Genomic DNA, 25768 nt, shown 5'->3' with positions numbered 1-25768 from the left:
CCGAGGCACTAAGTAAGTACTCTGCTGAGTGTATCCACACAAAACCTGGTAGTGGTGTGAACTGATGCCTCCTGAGGAATGCTTGCTCCTCTGCATTTAGTAAATTCCTTTTAAGAATTTTCACATAAATTAAGATGCTTCCTAAAACTGACTTTCAGAAATACACAAACACATGGATTCCACTTCCTTCCCACGGAAATATGCTGTCCCTCTGAACAAAACATGGAGCTGAACCCAAGTCCTCAAGGACGAAGCCCTTCTACTCAAAGAAGCCAGTTTCATTATTTCATGTTTCTGTAGGATACTAATATAGCCAAGTTCTTCCTAAAGTATAACGTTGACTTTAAAGGAATATTCAGTTGGCTTAGAGAATATGTGTTTAATTGTTAATAGATAAATTGATATGCATGGTCCTGTTATACTATTTTAGTTATGAAGCAGAGACTGCAGTGAAAAAAAAATCCCATACGTAACATATTTTAAAAGTTGTAGCTTGTTAAAAGCAATGTGATCATTTTTAAAATTCCAGAACAATTAAACCACAAATGGAGACAATAGCATGTAACTAGCCTGAATTTTCTCTAAGTTCTTAGCACTAATTCACTTTCAGTCCAGAATTATACTTTCAGAATCAATTTTTATAAGGCAAACAAACAAATGTATAAATAATAGGTGTCACATGCAGTATTTCTATAGCATGACACTAAACACAGAGAGCAGTTAATTTATACCGCTCATTATAAATTTGGACAAATGCTAAAACTTTTTGGTCATTTTGGTTAAGTAAAAATCCAACTACTTAAAAATTTTAATCTCAAATTTGACTCAAATCTCCCCTGGTCCATTTCTACTTTAAATCTCAAAACAAAATATTCATGGCCTAAGAGAGTTAATACTATTTCTCCTGTCCTAGGTCTGTCTGGCTCATATATAGAGGCAGGGTGCACCAAAGAGGAGACATAGCAGCCGGGCGGTGGTGGCGCACGCCTTTAATCCTAGCACTAGGGAGGCAGAGGCAGGCAAATCTCTGTGAGTTTGAGACCAGCCTGGGCTACAGAGTGAGTTCCAGGAAAGGCGCAAAGCTACACAGAGAAACCCTGTCTCGGAGAAAACAAAAAACAAAAAACAAAAATCCAAAAACCGACGAGACATAGGTCATCGCCAAGCCTGACTATCTCAAGGCAGGTCTTACTGTCTGGTTCTGCTGAGAACTGCCTCACAATGGGTGTGGCTTTCACATGGACGGTTTTACTGTGCTTCCCGTTACTACTGAAGCCTTCTTCAGAAGGCTCAGCTCTTTCTCTTTTATGGCCATCAGTTCAAATCCCTAGCCCTCCACAGGAATGTTGAGCAGAAACCTTTATCTCCTTCTTCATCCGTATTTCTTCCTGTGAGCTACGGGAAGGAGTGATGTTCTATTCTAGGGGCTCAAAATGACTGGGTTCCTAAGGGAAATGTGAGGGTTAACCCCTGCTCTCTCTGAAGGCTGTGCTGTTTCTATGGTTCTACCAACTCTGCCTTGCAGCTTGTTCCATTAAGCCTTTATCTTCAGTAATAAAGGAATTGAAATTTTACCATATTGGCAATTCCACAACAGGTTTGCAAATTCCAGCTAGGAGGTGAGATGCCAGTCTCCCTCTCCTGTAAGGGTATTATCGATGATGGGTTATCTTGGTGCTTCCAGCTTGACTTGAATGAGGAAGCTGTTGCTGCAGGCCGCAGGAATATATCATAAGAACTCAGCTGGTTATGGCAAAGTCACTACCTGGAGGGATCATGGAATTCCTCCAGAGGAAGCCAAATCCCAAGGAGTTTTTGGTGTTACTTGGCTTGTTATATTTCAGCTGTATTCTGTTATGAAAATCATGTGTGCCTTCATAGCTTTCCCAGTTGACTTTTCCCTAAGAAGGACTAACAGTGTAGACTGAGCACTCTCTGGACATACACATTCCAGGTAATTTGGAGAACAGCCTCAGGGAAAGGCTTTCTCTGGAATCAGATATCTCCCTTGGCCACTTTCAAGGACTACAGGAAACACCACCCAGGTGGGCGCCCATTGTTAGTCCCAGGTGGACTAACAATGATAACAACCCACTTAAGGTAAATTCCACAAGGGGACACCGCCTAGGTCAGGTAGACATTAAGTAATAGCTTTACACAATTTAGCTCAGACCCCTCCTTTCTTACAGCCTTACTAACTTTATAGACCTCTAACTACTTACCTAACCACTTCTAGGAATTTTTAGATAACCTTCTGTGCTAACAGCTATGCTCAGCCAGAACTCCCAGTTCAAGCCTCCCTGTAATTATCATTATTGGTAGCATCCGGCCAGGTCCATCACTGGATGGAGGAAAGTACCTTATCAGAGATACCTTTGTACTCTCTAAGAACAGACTTAAGCATCCAGGCTACCTGTTTGAGAAGGCCTGGCGGATGTGCTAATTAAGCTTAACTTCCTCCTTTCCCAAACCTTACCTCCAGTTCCAGATCTCCCTTTAACTATCACCAGAGGCATCTAGCTGTGCACAGGTTGCCTAGAGACTGAGCACACTTTCCCCCACCCTGCAGAAAAACGGCAGACAGCTTGGACAGATAGGAGCCACAGGAAAAAAGAAGACAGTTTTATTTTCTCCCATTGACCTAGCAACTTATAGATTTTTAACATCCTTTACCAAACACATTTAAGATTATAGTTGTGCACATAAGATCCCTCTTCTTAGATATTACCCATATTTAGCCTTTAGTTAATTCATTAGTCACTTCCCCTTTGGGTCACAAAGGGTAATTAACAAATAGTGCCCCTCTTTGTAATTCTTATCAACCCTCCATTTGATCCTGATAGCAGACAATCACTGCCTGAGGAAGTTCAGGCTGAGTGTCCTGGGTGGAGGAGAGGATTGTGATTTTGGGGAGATATATAACTGTAAAGCAGAGGACAGGAAGAAGAGAAGAGAATGGAAGAACGAGATGGGTAAGAACTTGAGAGGAACAAACTGAGATGGGAGAGAAGTAGATTGAAGGGCTACAGCAGAGTACTAGAGGAAGGAGATGGAAGATGAGGAAGAGCCAGATGAGAGAGAAGGAGACTGGAGAGGAGATGATATGGGAAGGAACAAGATGGATGAGAACCTAGAAGGGGCAGAACTAGACAAAGGAATTAAGATAGAACATAGAGGGGACAGTAGATAAGTATAGAGAGAAATCAGGCAAGAAAGGAGCTAGACATGAGAACAGAACTGAAGCTGTGTATAAAGGATGTTATGCCAGAGGAATTAAAGCAAGTGGATGATAGAGCTCGGTGTGCTGAGATTCAATTTACAGAAAATAGTCCTCGCCGTCAGTAGTTCTCTCTCCTGAGCCCCTGGGATGTATAATATTGAGGCTGGTTCCTCCAATATTATACAAGAAGCTGTTAGGAAAAACACTGGACCCCAGTGATCCCGATTCACCTTGACCCTCTTAGGTCGGTTAGGGTGATCATTTGGGAGTGGTGGTGCTTATTCTAAAACCTCGTGGTAAATTCTGAGCAGCAGTGCAGCCCCGTTTGATTGGTCGCTTCCTCTAAGGTAGGGGAGCTTTTGCATCATCACTCTGGCCTTAGTTGTGAGCCTTATTTGTCAATCTAGGACCAGCCAGAATTATCCCTTCAGTGTTAAGAATAAACACTGATGGCCTAAAAATACATTTTCAAGTATTTCATGTGCTTTATATTTTAATTTATTCCTTCATCATGTATCTAATAAATGTGTGTGTGTGTGTGTGTGTGTGTGTGTGTGTGTGTGTGTGTGTGTGTGTGTGTGACTACACACTGCTAACTGAAGCAAGTTCCTGCCCTTAAAAAGCACTGATGGGCTCAGGCCCAGATATTAATTTTCTCATCCATAGATGGAGAATCAAACACTACCAGTCAGAGTCAGACTGTGATGGAGTGAACAAAGTTACAAATAATAAACAGGATTCTGAAGTCAGGGTTTATGCCTATGCAGTAGTGTGGCCCACGTCAGCATCCTTACAAGAGCAGTTAGCACAATTCAGTCTTAAGCTTCTTCCACGGTTAGAACTTAATTTAGTATCTACCTTCGTAAACTGTTTTCTGTGAACTGTTTAGCTTAGTGCTAATAAAATACTAATACGGGCTATATGTGGCACCTATAATTCACATTCATTCAACTTTTATTTGTGCCATAAAGAACTCTGTAATGAGACTTCTTTTAAAAAGTACTTACTTAACCACTGAGCTCTCTCTCTAGCCCCTATGAATTTTTTAAAAGATTTGTTTATCCATGTATTTTATGTTTATGAGTGCTCTGTCTTCAAGCACACCAGAAGAAATCTGATTCCATTACAGATGGTTGTGAGCCACCATGTGGGTACTGGGAATTGAACTCAGGACCTCTGGAAGAGCAGTTAGGTGCTCTTAACCTCTGAGCCATCTCTCCAGGCCTTGGTGTAGGGAGGAGGGGACTGGACCTGCCTCAACTGAATCTACCAGGCTGGGCTGACTCCCCAGGGGAGACCTTGCCTTGGAGGAGGTGGGAATGGGGGGTAGATTGGGGGGGAATTTGGGGGGTGGGAGGAGGGAGGACAGGGGAATCCGTGGCTGATATGTAAAATTAAATTAACTATAAAATAAAAATATTTTTAAAAAAGTACTTACTTTGTATCTCCAAAGTATTTCATAACTTGTCTGTTTGCCTTATAAAAATTGATTCTGAAAGTATAATTCTGAACTGAGAGTGAATTCGTGCTAAGAAACTTGGAAAATTTCATGCTAATTATGTGCTCTGAAGTGTATGTATATGGGGGGGGCTAATTTAGGTATGCACCTAATTAGTTGCAACTATCTAAAAAGTGCTTATGTAACTTAATTACAGCCCGAGACACCAAGGTAAATGCTTAAGGAACTGTTAAGAAAAGACACAAAAGCTGAAACTATTTCTTAAATTTTATCGAGGCAAATAATCTCCCCATCCAAACCCAAAGGGCACCACATCATCCCTGGGAAACGCTCAGGGGCAGCTTTGTTTATTATTTAATTCATAAAGAAAATAAAGGGTTCTTCCTATGACCTGTGAAATGAATCAACACCATCAACATATCACCTGGTGCGTTCATCGCAACAGTCACACTATCACTCTGTCACCCTCAGAGGTGCGTCAATCTGTCTACAGTTACGAGGAACAGTTGTGAAGTCAGGGGACTTTGGTTTTGAGCTAAGATACTTGGACTTTGGACTTGTGTTGTTGTTGTTAAATAAGAATCCCTACACTGCCCAGGTTGGCCTTGAACTCAGGGTTCTCCTACCCCAGCCTCCAGGGTGATTATGGGTATATGCCCAGATGCCCTGGCAGAGTTGAGACTAATTTTAAGATGCCAGCACTAGAAAATCATTCAGCAGGAAGAATCCAACCTTTCCAAAGGCTTTGTATTTAAAAAGGAGGGAGGGAGAACATGGGGAAGTCAGTTACTCTAATATCAGAATGTGAAGGGAAAAAAAGCCAGGACCAGTTCAACCAGGCCGGCAAGCCAACAGCTCCACCAGGATCCAGAAACACACCAGGAAGCCAGTCAGAGCACGGCCCTGGATACTCAGCTAGGTGTACTCTCAAGATCTGAAGTAATAAGGAAGGTGTAAAGCCTCACTTCAATGAACTTTCACTTATGCCAACTCAAGTAAAAACAATCCATTCCTATATACAGACAAGTAATTTTAAATGGACTGAACAGGTTGTATTTCTGTATTTAGGAATACATATGTATATATGTAACAATGATTAAATAGAAAAGAGGCCATGGCTTTGAGAAACAGCGAGGTGGGGGTTATATAGGAGGACTGGAGGGAAGAAAGAAGCTAGAAAATGATGTAATTGATTGTAAATGATTATAAATGTAAATGATTATATTATAACCTCAAAAAATTAAAAATTACAAAAAACCTATTCCATCTCAAAACACAAATTGATATGCTCCTGGTGTCCTCAATCAATTCCAAAATTTAGTTTAAATCTCATGGTTTATTTCAAGAGGTAAACATTAGCGGACACCAGTTTTAAATTAAAAGATGATGAATTAGATCGTCTAACCCTTTGATCCTAAAATTCACTATTGATTAACATCTTTCATGTACTCACTGTAGCAGTCCTTAATGCTTACTGACTAAGTATTCCAAGTACGTCTCTGAACAGAAAGCCCTCAGAGGCAAAATGACTTCTCCAGACATAACATTAACCCAAACATATGTTTGGAGAACAATATATTTGTTGTTAGTGTAAAGTAGCCAATTTTCCCAATACACTCTTCTAAGTAAATTACACTTAAAAAGAACAAATTACTGTGAGGAAAGGCTTTGTTTCCTAGAATGTTTTTTGGTGGGACTTTTTATTCTAAGCTTTAAACATCTTAATAAATTCCAACATGGTGACAGGGAAGCATACCGCACCTGTGCCTTCTATCTTAATTAATCCAATAAGTATAGGCCTACTTACTTTAATTTGTAAAGGAAATGATGCCATATTGAGTTTTAACTTAAGGATTAATTACCTAAATAAGCAGAATTAGCTTAATGTTTCAGTTGATTTTGCCTAGACACAACTATCAAATAAAAACTTCAGAAACTGTGTTTCAAATATCATATTTAGATAAGAAAGCAGAAACTTTCCCTTGGGTGGTTAAATGGTTTAAATAATACCCGAGAAACCAGGAGTGGTTCGATTCCAAATGTCTAACCTTTGACTCCTACGGATTCAACGGACTCTGTCTACTATTCTCATTATTTTCTATGGTACATAAACACATCTTTGAATGGAGGCCACTTTTCTTTCCAAAACAGATTATGATTCTCTTTAATGTCTTAGTAAATGTATAGTCAAAACCTTACACAGACCCTACAGAGCTAGACAATCACATGACACAACTCTGCACATACCACTCCATCTGTTGGACATGACTGCCAGAACAATTTCGTGAGCTGGCAAAAAATAGGCAAGAATTCCGCAAGTATTTTGAAGTGCAGGCTTCTCATTAATTTTAATTTCCTGTTGGCTCTCTAAGGAACGAGTGGGCAGTGAAAGCACAATATACCACGACCATTGGAGCTCGCCCTACATGTACACCTGTAATCATAAACTCACCCAGGCTACTCGCCCAACACTGTAGAGTTTATGAGTTTATTTCTTCTGTACCCCATAAAAAATAAACCTAAAGCACCTACAGCTATCTTTTCATATTCTGTTAATACTCTTGCACACATCTGGAAATAGTTGGCAATAATTATTTAATTAATGCAAAGCTAATTGATGACAACGTGCTTAAATACCCAATTAAACTGATTTCCTCAGTCCAAAGAATGAAAAGAACAGTCCTTCGAGTATAAGAAAAGCTTTCAGCCACAATCTCTTGAAAAGTGAAGAATCATCTACACTTCACCAGACAGAGCACATGACGGCATGTAAAAACCTGGCTGAGGCTGGCTCAGGTTTTCTCCTCAGACTTTCTACAAGGCGGGCTCTGCTGCTGCCTTCTCTTGGCCTTTCCATGTCCTCCACCACCACAATCCCACCCCACCCTCGTCTCTTAACTACCCTTCACAACTGCTGACATGGAGACAGTGAAGGACCCTCCCCAGACACAGGAAGACGCCTTTAAAGGCTCATGGTGACTTCGGGGCTCATTCTTTTTCTGGGTTTGCCATTTTCTGCATTTTTCAGAAATGACTTACTTTGTTTGGTTTCCCTATAACTCAGTGATTTTCAACCTTCCTAACGCTGTGACCCTTTAATACAGCTCCTCATGTTGTGGTGACCCCAACCATAAAATTATCTTTGTTGCTACATCATAACTGCAATTTTGTACTTTATGAATTGCAATGTAAACATTTTTTGGAGACAGAGTTTGACAAAGGGGTCATGACCCACAGGTTAAGAACCACTGCTGTAACCAAACTAACCTGCGAAGCCAGTAATCAGAGGCAGGACTACAGAAGACCTGGGCCAGTTTACACTCAGGAGAGGGTTTGTATCTGCCATAATTACTGCAGTTTTCAGTCCTCCAGTGCTTTAGTCCTCCAGAGAATTCTTTTAGGCCTTAGCTCAAAAGAACAACACAGACCAAGTAAATATTTAAGAATCAGAGCAATCAGGAAATGCTAACTCACAATTAGTTTGGGCTAAAACCAAAACTAAGTTGACTTGCCTAATTCCACTTACACTAGTAATTATTTTCAACCCAGTTTCTTCCTTTAAAAGCACTAGAACTAACATATGGCTTCTAAATATTTGCTCTTATTCCAAAGTCTTTACATTACCAAAAATATGTCTACTTAAATGTGATGCTGTAACTTTTGAAAAACAAAATCTACATGAACTCCATTTAAACAATCTGGACACTGAGGATGTTTTGGAAATAATTCTAACAAACCCCAAACATCAGCTTGGTGTTACAAGAAGCAGATCTGCCTTTTGTACGTGTTTTGGGCATCTTCACAGACATACTCCAAACAGAACCCACTCCCCTCTTTTTAAAAGAGTTAAAGCAATCAGCTAACCAGCCCAAATATAGTTTATCTCCTATCTTTACATGGTAACTTTCCAATTGGTCATGCCATAAATTCTGTTGCTATCTTATTACATCCAAGAACATAATGAAACAGTTCACAAAAGATAAATGCTAAAAATTCAAAAGAAAATATACAAATTATACTGCATACAGACTTTAAGATTAAAAAAAAAATGCTTCCTAGTCCTAGGACAGCTGGGTAGCAGGTGCCTCTGGGAACAAGCCCCGCCAACCCTTCAGGAATCCACTCTGAACATGGAGATGGTTAAGTGCTCTTTTAGTTATTGAAAGGCAGAAGGATAACTTCTATGTCTTGAAAAACTGAACCAAACAATCTTGGCTTGTTTAAAGCAATATTCTATCAAACAAATTTCAGTTCTTTTGGAAAGCAGCCTTGAAACAGACCATAAAGAGAGGCCACAGGATCCTTAGCACACTTCACACTCCAAAACAAACGAGTCACGTATTTGAACATTCTGTATGAGACAGGTAAGAGAATGAATCTGACCAGATTTCCCTCGTGAGCAACAGGAACTGGAGTCAGGTGGAGTCTCTCTTGACTTCAGTTTCCTCCCTCTCACTGTGGGCTGAGCTACACTGTACCAAAGCACACACCCCGTCCACCCACGCTTCCCTTGGACTCTGTCTCACTGTCTTCTACTAACCTGACTGGGACTCTCAGCGATTCTTGCCCCATCTCCAGGCAACCCTCCTTTATTTATCCCCATGAATGTGTTCTTCTGTGGCTGCTACAAATATTTTCTAGTCCTCAGAGTAATGAGAGGGGGGCATGGTTCCAGACGACAGGTGCAGTAAAGGGCAGGAAGGCAGAACTGTCCTGGCCACTCCCTCACTTCCTCTTCGAGGCAGCCCAGTCTGTGCCAGGCAGTGAAGAAATTATTGTGTAAAAACTGGGTCTAGTTTTATGACCCCCGGAATCTCTATCCATCTGTGTTCAGGGCTTTATGTCATTATTGTGAAAGGGGTTTTAAAGTTCCTTATTCCATTGAGTTTAACTTCTCTAATGACTAGTGACATTGCACCTTCTAATGTATTTACCAGTACTTTATCTTCACTGGAGAAATTGATATTTAGCTCCTTTGTTCACTTTTAAAATAGTTTTGTCCTGCTGCCATTTAGTTGTTCATTAAATACTCAGATGTTAACCCATCACCAAATATATAATTTGAAAACATTTTTCCAGTTTCGTAAGTCACTCTTCCCGGCACCGACAGCATCCTTGGACGCACGTGTGCTTAGGTTTGACAGTCTGTCTATTTACTCTTCTATTACTTCTTCTTTTGCTGTCAAATCCAAAAGAAAAAGGAAGGAACCCAGCATCAGGAATCTTCCTGCCTTTCCAGTTCCTAGATTTAAACCTTTGATCAACTTTGGTTAACTTTTTGTGTACAGAATAAGGCAATGGCCAGGCTTTATTTCCTTCTCAGGCATATCCAGCTTTCCTGGCACCATCTGTCAAAAACTACCCACCTGGGCTGTATTTTAGACACCGAATGTTACTCAAAGACTCATGTGTTACAGGTGGCACTACTGGGAAGTGATAGAACATGTGAGCTGTGAGGCCCAGTGGCAGGCTCGTAGCTCACCGAGGGCAAGTCTGAAGAAGGGACTGTGGGACCCTCGCCACTTTTTTTTCCTTTTTAGTCACAGGTAAGCAGTTTACTGCCTCCGGCTCTCCCTCCCAAAGACCATCTGGCAACCCTAGGAAAGGTTTGAAGTAATGGGTTTACCTGATCATATTCTGGAGCCTCTGAAACCGTGGGCTCAAATAAATTCTTTCTTGTTATAAAACATTTACCTCAGGTAGTCTGACCCAGTGGTCAGAGCTGACTAACACAGTGGTCTTGGCACCATCACCGAAAGCTTACTCGCCACACACACACACACACACACACACACACACACACACACACACACACACACACATACACGAGGGATTAGCTGACGGCCCTCCACTCCCTCAGTGCATCTTTTAGTCTTCATGCCATCACCACACAGCTCTCAGTGCAGTGACATTTACTTCTTTGTGTTCTTTTCAAAGTTAGCTTAATGTCTAGTGGCCGTTGAATTTACGATGAGTTTTTGTACTTCTCTAAAAAGTGTTGTTACAGTTTTGATAGAGCACATGAATCTGCAGTTCCCTGTACAATGTTAACATTCTAAGTCTTCCAATAAATGAAGAGGAAATGTCTTTTCATTCATAGCTATTTCCTTTACTTTCAGTAGCACCTACAGTTTCCAGTGTACCAGTCTTCCATGACCCTGGCTGAAAACACTGTGTTGTTCTAAATGGATGGTATGTGGATTCTATGTCGAGGTCAAGGGGACTGCACCTTCTGTTCTCACAAAGGCTTCCACTGCCGCAGAAGCCATCTATGAGTATGAAACGGACAACCTGTCTGAGGGTATTGTACGGAACCATTGAATGGTAGCCACACTTAACACATCTGCCAGAAATATAAACAGATAAATTCAGAGGCCATTCAGCTACCTTGGTCATGATGATAAATTCCTAAAGGCACTTGAGAAACCCTAGGTGAGATCAACAGATGAAACACTAATGAACCCAGCCACATCGCTATTTCACAAAATAACAAGCAAATAAAACATTTATCTAAAGCCAGGCCTGGCGAAGTGTTCAATCCCCATCTATAGACTGGAAAAAGAGAACTGACTGATATCCAAATGTGTACTGTGGCACATGCGTGCCCATACAAACACCCAAACATAAACAAATAAATAAATGTGATCTTAGGACACTTAAAGCCATTAAGCTGGAGGCTGGTTCCAAAGACTACTGAAGCAAAACTAACCATCTTACTTGCTATTTCTCATCTGTGGTATTGTATCGGCCACCCACTGTGCACTCATTTTAAACCATCCAAGAGGTTAACATTTATTCCGAAACAAGACAGAATTCTTTGATGTTAAATATTCTACATTATTCATCATGCTCATGAATGATTTACAGCGAGAATGTCAGCATTCTAAATAATTTATGTATTTTTTAAGTAGATGGCTTAAAATGAAATCTTACCAGAACAAAGGAAATACAGATTTTGTTTTTTCTTAGTTCCTCAGTATTGAAAAAATGGTAAATAGATACTGCAATTGTTTTCAGGCTAATTCATGAATTACAGTGCTAATATTTACTAGTAATTACTACTAAATTTATGGAGAAAATTTTAAATCTCAACACCTCATTATGAAAAGAACTCAAGTAATGAAGACATTTAGGAGAAAAGCATTCAAAACTAAAAATATCTATAATCCCAGGTTAGAGAAATGACTCAGTGGTTAAAGGCACCTGGGGACATTCCCAGTCACCCAAGTACCAAACCCCGAAATCACGGGGGAAGTGAGAACCAATTTTTGCCTTCTGGTTTCTAAACACAAACATAAACACACACACACACACACACACACACACACACACACACACACACACACACAAATACACACACACATACATACACAAAAATAAAAGTGATTGGAAAAGTCACTACTTTAAAATAATTATAATCCCAAATCATTTATCATGACATCTAAAGAATGGGTTAATACTACTTAAAATTTTAAGATATGTATGATCTACATTCTATTTGCTTATAAGTATTATGTCTACTAATAAATACAATTATAAATTATTATAATTTTATTTGAAAAATAACTATTCCAGAATACTTTGCAAAAGTAACAAAGTATTGAAAACTTGCTGAAGCAAATTTCAATTCGATTTTTTTTTTTCCATCAAAGAATTCATTGAGAACTTGTTTTTCAAGTTCTGGAAACAAATGCATCAAACTGATTATCTGTATTCTTTACATTCGTTAAAGAAACAAATAATAATGAACCAAGTAGAAGAAACAAATAAAACAAAATACACACTAGAATACCGTGTGTTTTCTACTGAAGCTCATGTTACCTAGACACAGTTTTAATGTGGAAACCGAGTACAGTTGACACATTAGTTAGTTTTTAGTGTGTAGGCCATGAGATAGAGTCCATGTGCACATCATGTTAGAGTATGATTGAGTCTGCATGGTTTATTCTGATAACTGAAATGATTATCATGTACAGTATTTTGGAGGGCCTACATGTTTCTCTAAATTCAAACTGATTTATTTAGCAATATTTACATTTTGCTGTTAGTACAGTTCTATAAATAAGCTACAATTACAGCCACAGCTATGGTTACACATTAATACACAGTCTATAATGTATAGACACACAGTTCATATTTATGAACTATGTTCCTCAATGTGATGAAGAAAATCTAGAAAGAAGAGAGAAATGTACTTACAAAGTCAAAGTCTCCATCTTGAGGGACTCTCCAGTCATCGGGAAAAGCCCTCGGGGACACAGGGCAGGACTCACGAACACTCTGATCACAATTTTCATGACTCTTGTTCTTGAAGTCCTGCTTATCAAAGTAGTCCATGAAAGACGGTCTTTGTACTTGGGGCGATGTGGCATTTCCTTAGGTAAACAAATACAGAAGGAGGATATAAGCTCTAACAGTTAAAGAACTATGACATTTATTGAAACGGAATTATTTTCAGTGAGCCATATAATAAATTTATTCTGGTCAAGGTCAAGGCCAACACAGTCAGTCCTAAAAGTAACATGAAAGAAGTACCCAGGCCAAATAAATATGAAACAAATGTATAAAGACTCCGTATCTCTTGACTATAAAACATTTCATTATTTTAATGACATCTTTATCATAATTTTATTAAGAACAGTGCCAGTGTCAAGGACAGTACAGTTTAAACATTTCTTTTTTTTTATGTTTATGTCTGTGCTAATTATAATGTCAGACTTTTAAGCTGTTCAGAACCTGGAAGGCCTGATGGGTTTTTCCCTTCATCTGACTGCTTCCTTGAAAGTCTTGGACCTGATTCCCCTGCTCCTTGGGCACTGTGGCTTTGCCTGTCTTATTTCTATCTATGTCTCCCGAAGCCATTTCTTTATCTCAAACGGTCTTAAGTGCTAGTTCCAAGTTCACAGCTGCTTGCTATTATACCACTTCGTAGAGACGTATCTGAGTTAGCAGTTAACTTCTGAGGCTAAATGCAAGATTGTTCCCACCAAACCTGTAGCTCCAGTCACCCTCCTCTGCCAAGGCCAACACAGTCACTCAATCCTTACAGCAATGAGGCTGAGCATTAATTCGGATTCCCCTCTCCCCAAAACTGACCCAAAGTGGTTTAAATGGAGGTATTTAAATTTCTCTATTTTCTTAAGAAATTTTTTCATTCATTTTACACACCAATCAAAGATCCCCCTCTTACCTCCTACCACCCCCAGTCTCTCCCCCCACCACTCCCCCACCACAGGAAGGCAAGGCCTCCCATGGGGAGGCTCATCCCGTAGAGGCAAGTCCAAATTTCTCTATCTTTGATACTTAGTCTCTAGGCATTTCTTGCCTACTCCATAAAAAAGGACTGAGGGAGCTGCAGCCTCCAATGCCTGGGCTTCTGGGAGCCGGATGTTGTCAGCACAATGACTTTCCAAACACAAACAAACCACGCCATTCTGCTGCTCAGAATCTTTTGATGGCTTATTCTTTATATTGGACAATTACAGTAAAAAATAAACATTTAGAATAGCTAATTTTATTTTTAAATCCTGTGGTTAAGGTCTTGATCAGTAGTTTCTAAATTAGATTCCTTAAAGCCCGGGTTTCAAACACTGTCCCGGAGACCACCAAGAAGGCAGTCCTCCTTTAATTCTGCAGATAGAAAGTAAGTTATCTTCCATTTAAAGAAGGACTTCCTTGAGGGAGGACAAGAAAGTCACTGTGTCCTGACTTGTACTCATGTAAGCTCCTTTCACAGACTTGTCCATCTTTGCTGTGTGTTTTCAGATGAAACAGCCCCAGTTCTGTTCAAGTGACATGCTCCTCAGATTCATCACCATCCTGTTTACCTCCCTATGGGGACACAGCAGACTTGTAACACTGTGAACGGAGACAACAGTCATAACAGTGACCTGGCCAATTTCGAATGCACTTGCAACAGCACATGCAGCTTAATACTGACAGCTACAGAGCACTGCTGGATGAAGATGGGGTATGAAACCATTTCAACAAAAGAATGCAGTGCTAAAAAGGTCCACTTCCAGTCTCTAGCAGAGGGTGAATCAGAAACCTTGTCTACTTTCTGTCATAAATTCAGAGTCAGGAATCTTTTAACTTAAAAAGAGTGGCAATGTCCAACTCCAATGTGATAGTTTTTGTTATACCTTATTATATTTTATTTTGTTATGTTTTATTATTATTCCTTAGAAGTCTGTTTGTTTTCTAATGAGAGACAAAAAAGGAATGGATTTGAATGGGAGGGGAGGTGGGGAGGAACTGGGAGGAGGAGAGGGAAAAGAAACCATAATCAGGATACATTATGTGAGGAAAAAAAAAATCTGCTTTCAATAAAAGGGGGAAAAAGAGGAGCGTTAATGAGATGGACTATCATGCGGGCATTCATCCATCTTCCCTTTCCTCTCCCCACCTCCTAAGTCCCTGTGTGCATTTATTTGGCATACTTGAATTGTAGATAAGTTTGCTCGGGTAAGGATGTAGGAAACAGGAATTGTAGTGCATGTATTTGTGTAAAATATCTCATTACTTTAAATGATATAATTTTCTCCTAATGCTACAAACTGTTTACCGGTTTCATACTGGTTAGGTAGTTTAAATGGTAAACCACATATAACACAGACTTTACACCTCATTCCTACTAAGTATAAAAAAGCTGAAAGCAGATCATGAGGACATATGTGCACTCTCGTTCACTGCAGTGTCTCCACTCAACTGCTGATGAGCAGACCAGGAAGCAGACTGAGGAGGGAAGGAGCTACTGGACACTCTAAGGCTGTATTACTGACATGAATGGGAAACTCACATTTCACTAACATTGCTAACAAATGTTAAATACCCCTGATTTGTCTCTAGACTTCATCATTAAAACACATATTTCTAGATTTTCAGAATTGAAATTTGGTTTCTACTGTAACCTCTTACTATAAAATAGGATCTATAAATTAAACCCCAGTCTCAATTTCCAACCCATTTTATGAGGAAAATAATACAGTAAGTTAAAACTACATTTGAACAATTTCTCTATAAGATACTTGATAAAATCAAAACACAAAGGGAGAGGTAAGGAGATAACAGAGAAACCCTCTGCTTAGTATTCCTTTCTCTCTCCCTTCTCCTCCATTGCTCTTACTGAGAGAGAGAGGGAGGGAGAGGGAGGGAGAGGGAGAGGGAGAGGGAGGGAGAGGGAGAGGGAGAGGGAGAGGGAGAGGGAGAGGGAGAGGGAGAGGGAGAGGGAGAGGGAGAGGGAGGAGAGAGATGCTAGGGAACAAGTTCAGGACATGGTCTATGTTAGGTATATGCTTGACTGTATACCCCTAGCCCAAGAAGAGTAATTCTGTAATGGAATGATATGCATAGTTATAGTTCTGATATTCACCACAGTCTTAAACTGGGTCATATGATAGACATTTGAAAATTTAACATGAAACACAATGTCAGAGGAGAGGAAAATGATCTTTGACAGCTAGGACTTAACAACTGGGGGAGTAAAATTTCCAAAGACCAGCCCAAGCTGGTTGGCCCTGAACTCAGGATCCTTTTGCCTCAGCCTCCTGAGTGTTAACTGCATTCTTCACAAGTAAATTAAGTATGTATAAGAGCTTTGGTAACACACACACACACACACACACACACACGTGCGCTTCAAAACTACTAAGTAAACAGTACCCCCTGAGCAATACCCCTTCCCAAACAAATCTCTCCTCTCCCAGCACCTCCCTTCACTCAGCACTGGCTTCACTACAGATATTCTAGTTACGGTTTGCACTTTTCCCCAGGACTTATGGAACGCCTTTCAGAAACTTTACCAACACTTTGGTGTTATAGTGAAGCATGTAAGAGTGTTTTAATATACAAGGGATTCACTTTGTGTGTGTGGCCATGAGAGAGTGCATATGTTTGTGTGGGCATATTTGTGTGTGTGTGGGGGGGGGGGGGCGGTGGGCTTGGAACTAAAGCCAGGGCTATACTTCCAGCCCACCGTAATCATCCCACTCCTGATTCAGATCTTTATATCTGAGAAAATTCACCCAAAGCACAGTGGGAATGAATGGAAGACCAACTTTTTCCTAGGAGAAACTAGTACTAACAAAGCACCTGCTAACGTAGGCTATACGGCAAGAGCAACAGCATATGCTTAGAAGAAGGAGAAAAGTATGCGCAAGCATACTCAGGTTAATGATATCTTGTTATAAATCACCCGAAGAGAAAAAAATGGGACAAACTTCTTTAAGTTGAATTTTAGACATTTGTTGACTCTGTAAGAGTTATTGGAAAATAACCCTTTTGTGGGGGAAAAAAGTCTTGAAAACTAAAAGCAAGATTACTTCAATAGGAATTTCCTTTCATGAAGAGCAGAGGAAAGGCTGGATAAAAGTCAGACATCGACTATAAGCAATGAAAGAGAAAGGTAAGGCAGATGACCCCAGGGCGCAATAACACAAAAGGGAACTCACAGAACTGTCTCCCGCCCTGGGAGCCTCGGTCTTGTCTGCAGCCCTTCCATTCCTGTCAGCATGAGACCTCTTCTGGCAGAGCGGCCAAGTGACACAATTCTAACATGAAATTATGTAAGAGTTTCCAAAAAGTAGAGAGGTCGAGCTGGTGTCTGCATGGAACCTTCACTTCTAGTCTCTTTGGTGTGGGAAGGTACTCTACAGGCTATGGAAAGAGAAAATGAGAAACTGGAATGCTAACCCAGCCACAAAACCCTGTCTTGCTGCAAGATGTGCTGGGGCAATGGTGACAGAGAATTGTGGCCAATCAATGGTTTAACGTGAGGCCCACGCCACAAGAGGGAGCCCACGCTCTGCATGGCCAGGAACCAGAGACTGGCAGCCCAGAGACCTAGGGTAGCATCGAACATGACGGGCAGAAGAAAAAAGAAAATCAATGGAGTGACTCCTAATGATAGATGGGTGCCTTGTCTAGTCATTAACAAAGAGCTCTGGATGCAGATGGGAGAGGGTGCAGAGACCCACAGCCAGACATTATGAGGAAAGAGTCTAAATTGAGGTCTCCAATCAGGTCCTCCAAGCTTAGGGAACGCTGCTGAAGAACAAAGGCAGACTGTAGGAATCAGAGGGGATGGAGAACACAGGAGAACACAGCCCAGCAAATCAACCAAGCAGGGCTCCTTCATGGGGCTCACAGAGGTGGCAATCATGGAGCTTGCATGGGTCTGCCCTAGGTCTTCTGCATACATGATGTGGTTGTACATCTTGGGGTTTTTGTGGGTCTCCTAACAGCGGGGGGTGGGGGTGTCTCTGACTCTTCTGCCTGCTCTTAGGACCCTTTTCCTACTACTGGGTTGCCTAGTCCAGTCTCAATACGAGCATTTGTACCTAGTCTTATTGCATCTTGTAATGCTATGCTTGGTGGATATCCCTGGGAGGCCTGCTCTTCTCTGAAGGGAAATGAAGGAGGTGTGGATCTGGGGGAGAAGGGAGGTGTAGGGGGGGTGGGAAGGAGTGTATAGAGGAGAGGCTGTGGTCAGGATGTATTGTATAAGAGACAAATAAATAAAAAGAAAAAGGGGGGAAAAAAAAGAAAAGAAAAATGGCCGAACACTACTGTCCCTTAAAATTTCTGTTTAGCTGAGGCCATAGAACTAACTTCTGTAAGCTAAGTTATTAAAGACTGCCATACGGAACAGGACACAGGCTAGAGAGACACTCAGTGACGATTAAGATCCCTGCTGACCCTGCAGAGGCACAAAGTCCCAACACTTACACGGTGTCTTCCAACCATCAATGAGTCTAGTTCTGGAGCCTCCAGAGCCACACACACAGCCTCCTCACACAGCAGGTACACACCGTGCACATACACACATGTGAGCAAAACCAAACACACACATACACAAAAGTTTAAAAGACATTGAACATACATATTAAATAAACAATACCACCTATCCATTTCTACTAAAGAAGTCTGGACAATAACCTACTAAGTCAGAAATTAGCATTCATACAGAGAGTTAACAAATCTACACTTAACTCCAACAAGAGAAGGCCATCTGCTCCATCAGATCCCTCTTTTTGGATGACTTCATAATCAGTTTGTATTCAGATGCAAGCGCTTGCATATCTAAATACTGTCTACTCTTACTTTAAAACTCGCTGTTGACATTTGAGGGAAATAGATCGTTTGTTTAGAAGTTAACGGGCGGGACAGCTGCGACTGCCTAGCTAGTGTCTTACTGTACAGTAGGAAACACAAGCCGCAGCGCACAGCTGAGACTCCAGGGAGACAGAGAGGATGATGTTTCTCACTTGCAATTGAGGGAGGGGTGGGTATGGGAACTCTGGGGCCTTGCAATGAGAATGAGGTAGGTGGTCATATGTGATCATGGTTGCCATGGCAAACACTTTCTTACAACACTGAAAGGATATCCACATAAAACTGACATCAATTTCTCCAGCTGCAGTTAAATTCTGACCCTCGCTTATTAAAGTATATTTTATTATAATAATAAACTTGATATTTGAAATTACTTAGTTCCTCGGTTTTGGCCCAATTCTTTCAACTTACTTGCTTATATAACCAAAAACCCATTAGCAACAAAGGAAAAAACACACCATTCATTTCCCACTGTGCCTATGAAACTTTAAAGAAAAAGCTGTTTTCTATCTCATTCATTCCTTTAAACATTTACAAGGATACTAAGTTATGTGGAATATAATTTTGTAAAATGTGTCAATCCATCATAACTATTCATTAATGTTCCTAGTTTGCATTTGTCTTTTAAGAAAACAGGTCTTCATGAAAAGATAAACATATGAAACTTAAAAATAATTTAACAAAATGTAGTTTACTTGATTTTTTAATTTCTCAGAATGGTGTGACAAAGATACTCAGGTATAAAGAACAAAGTAACAATTCACAGAAGCAGCACAGTATCTGTCAACATCAAAGGTATTCATGCACATTACCCCATCTGTGCCATTACAAATATTTTAAAATATCCTGCCCTATCTAATTAATAACTGCCAAGAATACAGTAAATGCATACAAAATCAGGATGGGACAGAAGCTACTGGCACCAGTTTCCCCTAACTTCACCACAGTATATTATAAAATAAGAGGGGATCCACAAAACCCAGGGAAGGTTCGGAGCCTCGTTATGAGGAAGGTGAGAAATTCGGAAAGAACAGCAGAGCCCAGCTGTCCTGTGTGGTCTGGGAACAGTCAAGGGGGACCTGAGTATGTATGCACAAAGGCACTGGTGCAGAGAACCCTGACCAGCTGTTCTCCATCTCCAGTGAGGGTGCAATGGGAGGAAACAGACAAGCTGAAGCCTGAGCTCAGTTAAACAAAAAGAACAGAGTAATAAACATGGTAACTGTGTGTCCTTGGAAATCTTTCTCTGGAGGCCTCCAGCAGACACTCATTTGCCCTAGGAAGGAAGACCAGCATTTCCGTGTTTGGCTTGGGCTTTGTGGTAGTGAAGCAGACACCACATAACAGCCTTGAGCTAGCTCCCACTACATCACCCCCCCCCCAGGCCCAGGACACACAGACAGTAGAGCATGTTCAGTGCCCACAGGGAGCTCCAAACTACTGTAACCACACCATACACAGCTGGATACCTACCACCTCTCTAGAGTGAAATGAAGGGTTTCTAACGGCCCAGAAACACTCCGGCATTTGCAACAAGCTGCATGAGAGGGAAGATTTATGGTGTCATATTTACTGCCATATCTTGGCAAAATTAACCTTACTAGTTAAAGAGGCATATAATTATTGTTTTTCTTCAAAGTTACTCTCTCCCTCTCTCCCTCCCCACACATCTGTGTTAGTCTAAATTGTACTTCCGGCGCCAAAGGTGGATGTCATTGTCTTCCTTAATCACTTTCCACCTTAATTTTGAGACAAAATCATTATTTTTTATTTTATTATTATTTTTATTTATTTATTTATTCACTCATTCATTCATTTTTGTTTTGTTTTTACATTCCAACCACAGTTTCCCCTCCCTCCTCTCCATCCAGTCCCTCCCACTCCCCCGACCCCACCATCTCCTCCCTCTCCTCCATTTCTCTTCAGAAAAAAGGCAGGCCTGCCATGGATATCTACCAGCCATGGTATATCAGGTTGCAGTGAGCCTAGGCACCTCCTCTCCTATTAAGGCTGGACAGCTGTACCAGGCAACCCAGTAGAAGAAGAGGGTCTCAAAAGCAGGCAGCAGAGTCAGAGACAGCCCTGCTCCCACTGTCTGGAGTCCCATAAGAAGACCAAGCTCCACAACTAACATGTGCAGAGGGCCTATGTCAGCCCACACAGGCTCCCTGGTTATTGGTTCAGTCTCTGTGAACCACTAAGAGCTCAGGTTAGTTGATTAGGGCTGGGGAGATGCTCAGCCATTAAAGGCTAGGCTCCCACCAAAATATAAGAGACAGGGTTTCTCGCCGAGCCTAGAGATCAATGATTGGACAGAAGGGCTGACCAGCAAGAGGATGTTCCTGTCTCCAGCTCCCCAGTGCTAGGATTTTAGGCCACACCACCATGCCCAGCTTTTCAAGTAGGTGCAAGGAATCAAAGTCAGGCCCTCATATTTGTACAGCAATGTTCTTCACTCTGCCATCTCCCCAGCCTGAGTTGCTTCTTAGTGACTTATTCCTTTGGCTCAAGACTTTGTAATTATGGGGAAAATTCATTTCATGAGCATTAAATAGCATTAGGCATTTATACCTTTGTATCTGACCTTTTTCTAAGATAGAGTTTTAAGAGAAAAGAAAACAAAGGCTATAAATCAGAACTGGGCAAGAAGAAGAGAAGAGTAGGCAAAGAACAGACCCTTCAGAGTGCTGTCTAGCGACAACAGTGGACTGTGGGGCAGAGGCGGCCAGCACTAGGTCAGGCTTCGTTTCTTGGTTTTTCTTGTAAACCTTTCTGAATCAATATGACCTTTTTACAGAACGAACTCCCCCAAATGTGAAGCGGAACTGCATACAATTTTTCATTAATTAGATAAAACTGTGTGTATGTATATATGTATGCATGTGGGGAAGGGAGTCCAAAATAAATTTCTGATATGTAAGTGCCCATCTATCAGATATACAAGTACATAGAACTCAGAATTTAGCAACTGATAAGCAGTCATGAAAGGTTGATATAAATACTATAAAATCTAAACTTGATCAGCTATTTCTCCACCTATTCCTAATGCACCGCCTAGTGCCTCTGCTCAGTGAATACTGGGAGACTTGTCCTTGTTGAATACTCCAGCCTTACGCTCACCAAGTTCTAGCACTCGAGACTACATGAAGTTGTTGTTTCTTTGTTCTAAAAAGGGATTATTAGTCCTGGCTGCATCTCAGATGTGCTTGTAGCACTGGTTGCTTTTGTTGTTGTTTTTCTTTTCCTTCCCTCCCCCCCCCCCCCCCCGCCCCCCACTTTATGTTTTAAACAGAAATGCCCAGGCCCAGCTTATCCCATAGAAACAGTGTCTCTGAGGGACAACTGCTCTGGTGTATGTTTGTGAGGCTAGTGGTTTGGACGAAGAGCCCAGTTTGTCTTGTAAATCAACTTAACTGCTCCAGTCCATGGAAATCTTTAAGATCCTGATTCTATTTTGAGATGTTTTTTCACTTTGTCCTGTTGTGTGGCATTTGCAATTTTCATAAACTTCCATCTTAAAATTAAAAGCTACATCTAATTAAAAATGTTGAGCAGGCCAAGGCTGAGGCCCAGGGTCTATAACATTCAATGAGGAACCTCTGGATGAAAGGAATTTATCCTTTAGCTCTGTGGTTGAGTGAAATTAAAAACCATTGCCATTAGCCTCTGGGGTACCTTCCTTTTGTACACCCTATAAGACAAACACTGTGTTTCCTAGAATATCTTGTAACTAGAATTCTGGGTAACTGCACTATTTCACAAAAGGACAAGTAAAAGAATAATCAGAGGCCATATCTTTCAGCTAATTCTTTCTAGCAAACATGGTCCAGGGAATCTTGATATTTACAGATGTATCCTGGCATCTAGTCACCAGCTTCACGGGTATTTAAAATGAATGCAATAGCACTGCCAGTAAGGGCTCCATCCGCATCACTCAACACACTGGTGCCAAGAGCAGCCGGGGTCTGGGCAGCAGCAGTTCCACAGACTCACGCCTGAGGCCCAATCTTCCTACATGGCCTTCTCTTCCAATCTGTCCATTGGTTTTGGTAACATTCACAATTTCTAACTTAAGTCTGTGTTTAAAATGTCTAGACTTGGGCTGGAGAGAAGGCCCAGCAGTTAAGATCACTGGCTGCTCTTGCAGAGGACCTCGGTTCAGTTCCCAGCACCCACATGGAGGAGGAGCTCAGACCAGCTGTAACTTCAGTTCCGGGGGTCAGGGATCCTCTGACCTCTTCAGGCGCCCGCATGCGCACAGTACACATACATAACGCAGGCCCACACAGACATATAAAGTAAATCTTAAAGTATCTAGATGTATCTTACATTTCTTCTAATAAAATGTAGTTGATTTAAACACATTGAGATATAATTCTCACCTTAAAGTAACTCAATATCGTCCCAGCCAGGAGACACATCATCTGGGTCCTCTCCTACCATTTCCTCGTCACACAGAGGTCAGACAGTCCCTGCTTCTCTGCCACTTACAAACAATGGATGCAGGAGAATGTAACCTACCACACAGGACCACACAGTAGGGAAAGGAAAGGACAGTCTATAACTACAGCTATGGTCAGTGTGCTTTCTCCTCTGGCCGCAACACTGTATCCTGTACTGCTGCTGACTGCCAGTCAGGTTTGGGGGTGCAGTTCATGGAAGGATTTACAGCTTTGTCATTCTGGAAGCAACATATGTTAGAGCGAATGTCTTAACAGTCACTTCAGTCTCTACAGCAACCCAGGCACCATGCTTCACACAGAAGCAGCCGTAAGCCAGAACTGAGTCTTCTCTGTGAGCCTCTCCTTCGCATAATCCTTCCTAGGGTCCCATCTCCAGCTTGAACTCCGTCTCTGTTGTTTAACCGATAATTTAGACCACGTGCAATAATATTGCGCTATATTTATTGAAACAAAATTTTAAGTTTTCATTTTTAATTGAAAAAGTAAATGTTAGAAACACTATCCTCTCCTTAAAATATTTCACAAATTAAATTACGGGTTTGGCCGGGCGGTGGTGGCGCACGCCTTTAATCCCAGCACTCGGGAGGCAGAGCCAGGTGGATCTCTGTGAGTTCGAGGCCAGCCTGGGCTACCAAGTGAGTTCCAGGAAAGGCGCAAAGCTACACAGAGAAACCCTGTCTCGAAAAACAAAAAACAAAAAACAAAAAAAAAAAAAACAAAAAAAAAACAAATAAATTACGGGTTTGTAGCTTGTAACAGAAAAAAGTCCCACAACTCTAAGTTAGAGATGTATATTTATAGAAATGCACATATGTGTGTTAATACATACATAATATATTGTTTCTTAAAGCTTTTTTAAGGCTGACATTTGCTGTCAAATAAGCTCAAAAACCAAAATTTTCCACAACTATTTCTAAAAAGAAACAGAATTTATCCTGGTTTCAATGTAGGTACACTTTCAAAAGAGGAAGGTGCCATTCAGTGAGAAGAAGCCGCGTACATACTTTTCATGGTTCCATCTTCTTCATCCTCATCCTCACTGTTTATAACCATGGTCCCCAGGTCTGATTCTAGCATCGTGCTGTTGTGCTCAATCATCGTCTGGGCCCCTTCACTCATTGTGCTGGTGGCCCGCATTGTGCCCACACTTTCTGAACCCGTCTTCACCATAGTGTGAGAGTCCAGCTCATCTTCATCCTGCAGGCAAAATACCAGAGTGAGCAAAGACCTCTCCAAGACAGCTGGGTCTCTTAATTCTTAGTAGGAATACACATATGCGTTTTCTAATGATAAAAAGTACCATTAATATTATAATGTCAACAGTGCTAGAGGCAGGGACTCAAACAGGCACTGGCACACCAGTGTCCACAGAGCATTATTCACAACCGTCAAAAAGTGGAAATGATCTAAGTATTTACCCTTAAATGAACGAAAAAACAAGATATGTTATATACATACAATAAATATCATTCAGCCTTAAAAGGGATTGAAATTTCAAAATACACTGTGCTGCAATATGGATAGTCGTGTGTGTGTGTGTGTGTGTGTGTGTGTGTGTGTGTGTGTGTGTGTGCGCGCGCGTGCGTGCATGTGGGCACACTAACTACTTTGTTTAGTTGATGAACCACTGAACTGTTTTCTACAGTAGACATATCATTTATATTCCCAAAAGCAGTGCCATGGGCTCTGATTTCTCTACTTCCTCATCAATATTTATTATTTTTGATTTTAAAAGGTCATTTTAATGGGTATGAAGCAGCGTCAATCTTGTTTGCTTTCTATTCTCCAATTGCTAGTGATATTCAACAGCTCATCTGAGGATCTTCTCTAGAAAAGTGTTTACTGACGCCCTTCACCTTTCTTTCTTTTATGGATTTTTGAGGCACAGTCTCACTGTGTAGCCCAGGCTAGACTTGAACTGGTAATTCCTGGCCCCTCCCTCCTAGTGCTGGGATTACAGGATTATGCTGCCATGTCTAGCTTCCTTTCCCAGTTTGGATTGGGCTGCCTGCTGCTGCAGAGCTGTCAACATTCCAGAAGACACAACCGAGTATTAACCCTTCAGCAGTATAATTTGCAATGATTTACAAACATTACTTCTTTTCCTGTGAATTGCCTTTCACTCTCTATACAGTACCTACCTTTTGACACACAATAGGTTTTCGTTTTAAAGAAGTCCAATTTATCTTTTTTCTTTTTCTGCTTTTGTTGTCCTATTCCAGCCCATAGTTTTAGTGTTTCACAGAAGGCAGGAAATGTAAATGTGAAGGCACATACTTCATGCATAGATGTGCACGCAGGCAAAATACCCATGATCAAAAAATTTAAACTAAAGACGTAAAAATTAAAATACAGTTCTTGCAGAGAACAGAAACCCCAAGGCTACACTCTCAGCAGCTCAGACAACCTGCAGTGAGGGGCTCACAGCTGTGTACCAGCCTCCTCTGCCCAAGCAAGCCCTCCCTACTGGTGGTGAGTCTGGGCATTGAGTCTCAAGGTCTATGAAGTTCTTCA

General features: G+C 41.1%; 1 protein-coding gene across 6 annotated transcripts in view; it reads right to left on the bottom strand.

The window, feature by feature from the left end:
* Nucleotides 1-25768, bottom strand: part of Stk3 (serine/threonine kinase 3) — a 256630-nt gene that overhangs the window by 48365 nt on the left and 182497 nt on the right. For all 6 annotated transcript variants that reach the window (XM_015996380.3, XM_076555921.1, XM_042264624.2 and 3 more), the window contains 2 exons: nucleotides 24259-24451; nucleotides 12879-13054 (listed from right to left, as the gene is read on the bottom strand). In XM_015996380.3, the coding sequence (XP_015851866.1) occupies nucleotides 12879-13054; nucleotides 24259-24451 (369 nt within the window). The remainder of the gene's footprint in view (nucleotides 1-12878; nucleotides 13055-24258; nucleotides 24452-25768) is intronic.

The sequence above is a fragment of the Peromyscus maniculatus genome, chromosome 20, assembly GCF_049852395.1.
Source record: "Peromyscus maniculatus bairdii isolate BWxNUB_F1_BW_parent chromosome 20, HU_Pman_BW_mat_3.1, whole genome shotgun sequence".
NCBI classification, from domain to species: Eukaryota; Metazoa; Chordata; class Mammalia; order Rodentia; family Cricetidae; genus Peromyscus; species Peromyscus maniculatus.
Note: the sequence above shows the minus strand (reverse complement) of the source record. Positions and strands in the feature narration are given on the sequence as shown.